The following is an 8,341-nucleotide window of genomic DNA, read 5'->3' on the forward strand; positions in this document are numbered from 1 at the left end:
CCCGGGACAGAGGGAAGAGAGGATGGCTGTTTACACCAAGCACTACAGAGCGAGTAGGGAACAACTTCAGGGAACGCAGGGAAGGAGGAGCGTGGTCAGAAACGAAGGGCAGCAGGGGTAAGCCTTCAGCCCCTCCACTTTAAAAAGAAAACAAAAAAAAGCCTCACAGGAAGCTTAGGGCAGCAGCTGCCTCCCTTCCACATCTGTCAGACAGTGGTGCAGGTGACAGCCACACAGCGAGAAGCAAGGACAAGGAAAGAGACCGCCAGAGCTGGTGGTATGCCGGCCAGCGGCCTCTTTGCTTTATTTTCATATTTATTGTATCTTTATTTGGTCTGCCTTTGCTGGCACGAGGTGATCAGCTCTGACAGAGCAGAAGCATAAGCGAAGGCAGGGCGGAGGAGGAGGAGGCGCACGCTAACTGCTGCAGCTGGAGCCATGCCTGGGAAGCCAGGGGGACAGAGATCTGACCAGACCACACCACCCCAGCCGGGATCTGCAGCTAGTCGGCCTCCTCAACAGGCACAGATGCTCCTAAAAAAGTGAGAAAAGACTGCTTTAATAAAAAACTAGGTTGGCTGGTTGTTTTTTTTTTCCTTCCCCCAAAAGGCTGGCGGAAACTTACTTAACCCCAGCCATGAAAGAGCCCCTAAGAAGGGACTCCTGACAGCACGAACAAAGACCTGCAGAGAGCACAAGTTCCCACCATCCGTGCAGGAAAGTTCAGCGGCTCCAGACACAGGAAAGCACTGTCTGGTAGTACCCTGAATGAAATTCCTTCACCCCGGCTATCACGCACTATCAGCCCCGCGCTTAACAGCGGCCGACCTTCCAAAGTAAGGCAACATTTACGTAGGACAGCGCAGAGCGGCCGCTTCCACGAGGGGGGAAACAAAAAGTAGTGTTTTCGTACGCCAAACACTGGCTCATTCTTATCGACCACGCTCCAAAGCCAGTCCCGGGACAGACTAACATTTTTTCCAGCTGCCGTCCTCACGGCAGATCAAGCTCTTCACTGAGACCAGCCAGCAACTCGATGCGCTTATTTTTCTAATTTTAACTGACAGAAAATAGGAGGGTACAAAAAGTAAAGTTTCAAAGCATCACGTGTGTGTTTATCTCAGCTTTCAGAGGAACTGCGGATTGCTTAAATCCATTCTGACTATCTGGCATGGCCCTTGGCAAGCTGGAATGGTTTTCTTATTTAAATTCAGGAGGAAAACATGGGGGAAAAAATGACTTTCAGCGCAAAGCACCAAGTACAACCAGTTCTGATGTTCATCAGTTGTGTCCCTGAAGCTTTTAATATAGAGAGTTATTATCAGAACTTAACATTTTGTAGAAAGTCTGTATACAACTATTAAAAAAAAGAATCTCACCTTCATATTTTCCCCCTCTTTGCTAGAAGAGTTTGGCAAAAAAATCCCTGAAAGTACTGATTTTAGATAACTTGAGGTGAAAAAATTCTATCTAATCCTCCATTTGCAATTATATATAGAAGAAATAATTAGAGATTTCAGTTTTCTTATTAGCAAGCAACAGGCTAAATCCCATTTTCAAGTAAATTTACTACCTTCCCCTCCAAAAAAAATGGATTAGCCTGTATCAACGCCAGATTTTACAGAGAGCCACCTTATGTACAGGCAAGCACTACAGAGTAGGACCCAGCCAGCTCTGCATCCACACACGCCGCGACAACCACAACTTTTAATTAAATCCACACAGCACATAAAAATGAAGCACTGTATCCCATCTAAATTAAATAGTGCCACTGCCGTGCTCCGAGAACTACAGGCAATCCACGGCAGCTCGCGCAGACGCCCGATTTCTGCAGAAATCATCAGAACACGGAGCAACAGCCCCCAGTGTTTTTGTGGCAGAGGAAATGAGTCACCGCGGGCTCCCAGTGGGGCTCGGAAGCTCGCAATGGGCAGTTTTTAATCTGAAGAAGGAAGGCTGGCTCGAGGTTTTTCCTGACCTATCTTAGGGGACAGGCCACGATGAAGAGGTTGCGGGACCGACGGCGCGAGGTGTGCCACCCTGAAGCACGTGGCACACGTGTGATTTGAGGGTGGGATTCCCGTAGCACCTTCGGAGATACGGAAAGGGGTTTACCGAGCTCTAACACTGCTCAGAAAATGGCACTGGCACCGTGGTGTTTGGGGCGTTTCGGTTTGCTGATGATGAGCCTCCATAGAGCAGTACTCAGGCCTGTTAGCAGGAGAGCAATACTCCCCCGCTAACTTTGGGCTACTTTGAAGCAACAAGTAGCTAACGTGTTTAAAAACACCAAAAATCATGAAAATGGAAAGGGAAGGATAAAAAGCCTGCCTCTTCAGGATTAAATAAAGAGGTTTTAAGTGTCCAAAGCTCGTAAGAAGCATCTGCCTTTCAGCTGCCCTCTAGCAAGGGGACAGGTAGCTGGCATCTCACAGCGCGTTTGCCAACAGCCTTCTCCATCTGCACCAGACGTGGCATTTGCCCACCGGTGATGCCAGGATGTGTACAGCCACGGATCAGCCCCAGCAGAGACCTAGGAGCCGTGCAGCTCTGCCACTTCGAGCCTGCTGGCACTGCACACAGGAAGCAGGCAAGAAGGTGAGGAGCCTGCAGCCTGGCCGTGCTCCTGCTCCCTCGGGGCTGCTGCAGGCTTTGTGCTTCCTTTCTGGTTGACTGCCAGGAAAAAGGAAAAAAAAAAAAAAAAAAAAACAACCTTATAATGCGTTGTAAAATACTAGGGTATGGCATTACCAGCACACAACCCCAGCAAGCCACGGGCCAGATGAAGATCATACGCAGACACGCCACGCGTGCCGTGAGCACACCCTTGGGAAGCCTTTCAGCCTTTTCTTCCATGCGAAACTCGAGCGCTCTGGAAAAACACGCTGCTGCAACCTATCTGGCAGCCAGGTGGCTACCATAAAGCACGCAGACTCCAAGGAGCTGCCAGAAGGGCTGCTGCTCGCCCCGGCCCGTTCGGAGCCCCCCGAGGCAGCGGTTTCTCCCAGCACAGGCGATGAGCTCACCGGCGGAGCAAGGCTGCTGCGGGCGCTGGTGAAGTCATCAGCTGGTGAAAGAGAAATGTAAGTCCCCGGGAGGCTGGAGCTCAGCCCTGGTAATTAGGGCTGGAATAGTTTAAAGTGGAGGCTGAGTCTTTAAGCATATGCATGCTTTCGCACTTGCCTGCCAGCTTCAAATTCACCAGATCCACGAGCAGCCTTTAGGGTTGTTTAAAAAAAAAAAAAAAAAAAAAAGGTTAAAATTTAACTTAAGGTACACAAAAGGCAGCTGGCACGGCACTTCCACCCTCCCCAGCCTGCACATGGCGGGTCCGGCTGCAGAAGGAAAGGGACCCGCTCGGTGCTGCTGGTCCGTCCCGTACGGTGATGTTCATCCAAGGGAGGAAACCAACTTCACAGCTTCAGTCACAGCTACGGGGAGCCACAGGGCACGTGCTCCTCGGCTGCGATGGTGACAGCGCCGGCAGGGTGTAGGAGGCTGGGCTCCACACAATAAAAACAGCTGGGGTAGACCAGTCCTCCCAGGCTGGGAGCATCAGGCGGGAGGTAACTGGTGTTTCGTCCAGAGGGCTTTTTGGGTGGGTGGCTTTTTTTTGTGTTGGTCTTGCTTGCTGAGTTTTTTTTTGGTGCTGTTGTTTAAGTGATCCTGTGAACTTTGAGCCAGAGGTGAATGGAGAGTTTGTTTCATGACGGCAAGCAGGGTATTTTCCGCCACACGGCGGGACGCACTTCCCAAAAGAAATGAAGTTCAACGAGCAGAAACGTGCGCTTTCTCATCCCCGAAGAGCGATCACTTCGGAACCTTTTTTCCCCATTAATGACCCCGATACCCTGCTACGCTTACTTCACCTGTAGCGCTCTGCTGCTTTTGCTTTCCTTTACCGATCGATCCGCCTGGAGTTCTTCCAAAACCAACAGAGCAGGCAAACACCTTCCACGCTTTTTATTAGGCTTTAAGGTGGCCTTTTCTTTCCGAGTGGCCCCTGAAGGTTCCTTTTCGAGTACCCAAAAAAACCCAACCACCAGACCCCAGAGACACGCCGAGGGCAGCACTTCGCTCCCAAAGGAAGCAAGCCCATGGTGCTGCTGCCTCCTGCGAGACACATGGTGGGGGAGCGCTCGAAGCCCCAAAACCCCAAGAAATGAGGGGAAAAGCAGACGGTTTGATGCCGTGCTCCTGCCCACGGGGCACCGCGTGCTGTCACCTCCACCCGCACCACGCCGCCGGCCTCACGAAGCGAGGCGAAGACACGCGAGGTGAGCCCCAAACACAGGAGCTCATTTAGGGCGCTAATTAGGAGGGCACTAATTAGGACGGAGGGGAGCTCCCCAGCCCCAGGGCAGCCCCCAGCAGGGGGGCAGCACCTCCAGGAGCACTCCGGGGGGCTGCAGACAGCGGGCTCCCCACGGCAGCGCCCCGGTTCCCTGCCCCAGAGTGGGGACAGCCCCGCGGCTCGGCTCCCGTCCCCTATTTCCCCCCGGTTCCCGGTCCCGTTGGCGCTCACCGTGTGTCCCAGCAGGGCGTCGGGGTCCGCGGGCTCGCACAGCTCGCTCAGCTTGCGGTCCCACTGCAGCAGCAGCAGCGGGGGCTGCTCGCCGCCCTCGCACGCCTCCATGGCGGCACCGACACCGGACCCGGCCCCCGCCCGCTCCCTCCCCGCGGCCGCCGCCGCCGCCGCCGCCGCCGCCACCGGCGCCGCTGCCGGGAGTGCCCGGAGGGGCGGGGCCGCGCCGCCAGCTGCGCGCCGCGCCCCCGCCCGGCCCCGCCCCCGCCGAGCAGGCAGCCAATGGGAAGGCGAAGGAGAAGGCGGGCGGAGGGGCGCGGGCCAATCGCCGCCCGCCTGCCCGCCCGGCTCCAGCTGCGGAATGCGGGCGGGGACCCGCAGGGCGCGGCGTGGGAGAGGAGAGTCGCCCCCCCGCGGCGCCGCTCGGCCAATGGAGAGGAGGGGGCGGTGGGAGCGACGGGAGCGGCAGCCAATGGGGCAGCGACAAGACTGCGGCCGCCGCGCGGAAGCCCGCCCCCCGGCTGAGGGCAGCGGGAGGGGGAGCCCCTGAGGAAAACAAAGTGGGGGGGGCGCTGTGTGGGGCAGGGCCGGCCCGAGGAGATTCGTTAATCTTCCTCTGACGTGACCAAACAGTAAAAGATTAATAAAAAAGTTTAACAACAGCTGTGTCCAGTGGTCAGGAACACGAAGGGAAGCCCCCCAGTTGTGGTACAAAGTGCTGCCAAGTCCTCATAAACACTATGGAAGACTTTCTTTTGGCCACAGAAATATTTTAGTACACAGACACTACCCATTTGTGGGTCTGCACCCTAATCTAAAGCATGACATCGGTAACTAATAACCAGACATTGGTAACCAGGTGTCTTGTGCCTGCCACTTTACTGGTATGGGTATTGAAGGCTACATTTCATTTGAACTCAAGTGTTTCTAAAACAACTCCCTGGGACTTCATAATGAACCGTGACCAAGTGGCCCTGCAGTGGGACGACTAACATAGACCACACTGAAGTTTTTGTGCTGCAGAACCAGTTATTCTTGGGGAAAATAAATGTGTATTAGAAAGTTTCTGCTAAAAATTGGCAGCGCGTACAGGGCATCAAGAAGCAGGAGATGAACGTGAAGGAAAAGTAATCCTGTCCAGAGGATATTAATTAATCAACACACGGGACAGCACTCCAGTGCCTTGCGCATTACTGGTCACAAACTGACTCTACACCAGAAACACACACACTGGAAAGACAGCGCCACAGAAACATCAAGAACATTACACAGACACAACTCTCCTCCTAACTTTTCCCATACTGCTTGGAGGATTTTAAACAGTGTATTTCAACAGCTACTAGCATGCTGAAAATCAAGGCAGTTTTTCCGTGTTTCATAATTTTCCTCTTCGGGCAGATTTAGCAGCAGTTTTAAATTCCAGCTCAGCTAATTCTGTGAGCATTTCAGCCTCTCCTTTTGCGTAAGACCATTTCCTCACCACAGTCTTCTGAACTGTGTTCAAACCCACCCTCCAACACAGGGGGACAATAGAAAACCAGACCGTCAAGCTACAAGAAGAGAAAAGGTGGGGTTTTATTGCGTGCAGAGATGCAGCTGAAGGGAAGAGGGGAGAGCTCAACTTTCTTTTACTCTTCTGTTGCCTGTTTGCAAGGAGCAGAAAACCCACACTGAAAAGCCACACACAAAACCAAGCCAGCTGAGAAGGAGGTGGCTGGTAAGAAGGTAGAGCTCCAAACAAACATGACTTACTTTAAATATCAAAGAAAAAAAAAAAGCTAGCAACAATACAAGCCTGTAAGTTAAGTCTCAGAAAGCCTGGCAAAGGAAAGGTGCTCTCTTTTCTTTGCAGATCCGGGTTACAGAAGTCACTCCAGTGACTGCATCGTTACCCAGTTCTTGATCGGGTCAGTTGCACAAAGGCTCATTAAATATTTACAAGTGACATTTTTCTGACTTGTGACAACCAGGATCAAGATAACCATCCATTTTCTAAAGCCATTTTGTTCAGGTGAGTTTGAAAAGTCAACCAGCAAGAAAAGGACAAATAGCAACAGAGCCTAACCTATAAAAGGATAACAACCGTGTGCTTTTTTTTTTTTTTATCAGCTACAAATGAAAAATCATACTCCTTAAAAACCATAGAAAATGGCCATATGTAGAAAAAGTGAGTTTCTTCAGCAAAATTAGCACCTCTTAAAGAGCACAGGGCCCAAATTTCAGGACTAAGAATGACACAGAGAAAGACCAGGCTACCAACTTCTAATCACAGTGTTTTCTGGAGATTGTGCTGAACTTGCAAAGTATGGTAACAAGCTGTTTTTTTTTTTTTTTGTTTTTTTTTTGTTTGTTTGTTTGTTTGTTTTAGGTGAGAGACAAAGCAACCAGCAGAAGAAAAAAATTTTACATGCACCAACACACGTTTCCCACAAGTGGATGTCTTGGTAGAAATCCCATAAAAGGTGATTTCTTTGCATATTTATCATCTGCAAACACATCACTTACACTAGCCAGCAACTGATAATGCACTAACAAAGGGAATTTATTGTGTAAATGAGATCTGCCATGTGAAGAAGCTCACCATCCCCAAGGGAAAACAGGACAAGACCTGGTCAGAACAGCCACTAAGTTTTAGTTTGTACATACAGACATGCTCAACTATTTGCAAAAATGCTCCCACCACAGAAATTTCAGTTAAAAATAGAAGGTGAGCTTGAGAATAGCAAAGTTTTCTTCCCACAATCCTGGCATTATTTTTTTTTTCTGACATGAATACTTGTGAAAGATGTGGGATTGCCAGTACTGGAGACAGCCCACTGCTGAAACCACATAATAGGTACACTGACAGAAACACAAGATCCCTTTACCAGAATATTCCTCCGTCCTGTACCTAGGGACTTCTCAAAGCACTAATTCAGCTTTCCTGCCTTTGCAATTCAAGACCTCTCTGCGTGAGCTTTTACCAGGCTCCCACAGGCAACGCCAGCCACACTCACCCCTTCATATGAGACACCAGTCACACCTTTTGGCTGTGACAGAAGTCAAGGCAGGTTCTCATCGGTTAAAAAAAAAAAAAAAAAACACTCTAGTAATTCTGTACTAGTCCAGGCCCTCAGTCACGTTTAATCATGTTCTTATTCTGTCCTCAGAAACTGAGTCCTGAACAAGAAGCAAGAGAAGCTGGTTCAGCCAAAGACATCCAGTCCTGCTTCATGAAGCAGCCCTCAAGGTACCATGTACGTTGTGGGTGGGTGGGGATTGTATCTACATTATCAATTGCACGTCACACTTCCATTAAATATGTTCTTTGCTGTCTGACATTTTGAAAGCTCTTAACAGGCACAATGCCTGCGGTATTTCCCTCAAACCAGAGCAAAACAGCCACTGAAATGAGCACAGAAGAGGGTTTCCTACACCTTGCACTACAGTGACAGAAATAACTGAGTGGCACTGAGGTGCCTCACTGACCAAAGGAGCTCTGTCTCAGCTCTCTTAAGAAATACTCCAAACACGTAAAAGAGATCTGTATTTATTTTATTTTTTTATCTCTTCCAATCTACCTGAATAAGTACATAAAATAAATTCCTTGGGAAGGTCAAACATGTCTAAATGCCCCAGCTGTTGCAAGCAAACAGGGCTTTCCTGATCCAGTTTACACAAGAGGTTATCAGGGACAATCAAGAGCTGAACGCCATTCACCGAGGGACAGCACGGAAAAATATTGCCCAGCTATAAACAAGGTATCATTGTATTCAACTTGGTGGATACCGCTCCACTCTAACATTTCCTCACAGAAGAAGTAACTAGCCCTAAAAA

General features: G+C 50.2%; 1 protein-coding gene across 2 annotated transcripts in view; it reads right to left on the reverse strand.

Moving 5' to 3' along the window:
- CREB3L2 (cAMP responsive element binding protein 3 like 2) overlaps positions 1–4,659 on the reverse strand; it is a 72,059-nt gene extending 67,400 nt beyond the window's left edge. For both annotated transcript variants that reach the window (XM_084284324.1, XM_084284323.1), the window contains exon 1: positions 4,526–4,659. In XM_084284324.1, the coding sequence (XP_084140450.1) occupies positions 4,526–4,636 (111 nt within the window). In that variant the 5' untranslated portion in view covers positions 4,637–4,659. The remainder of the gene's footprint in view (positions 1–4,525) is intronic.
- Between the last annotated feature and the right edge of the window lie 3,682 nt (positions 4,660–8,341).

The sequence above is a fragment of the Netta rufina genome (assembly GCF_964035555.1).
Source record: "Netta rufina genome assembly, chromosome: 1".
NCBI classification, from domain to species: Eukaryota; Metazoa; Chordata; class Aves; order Anseriformes; family Anatidae; genus Netta; species Netta rufina.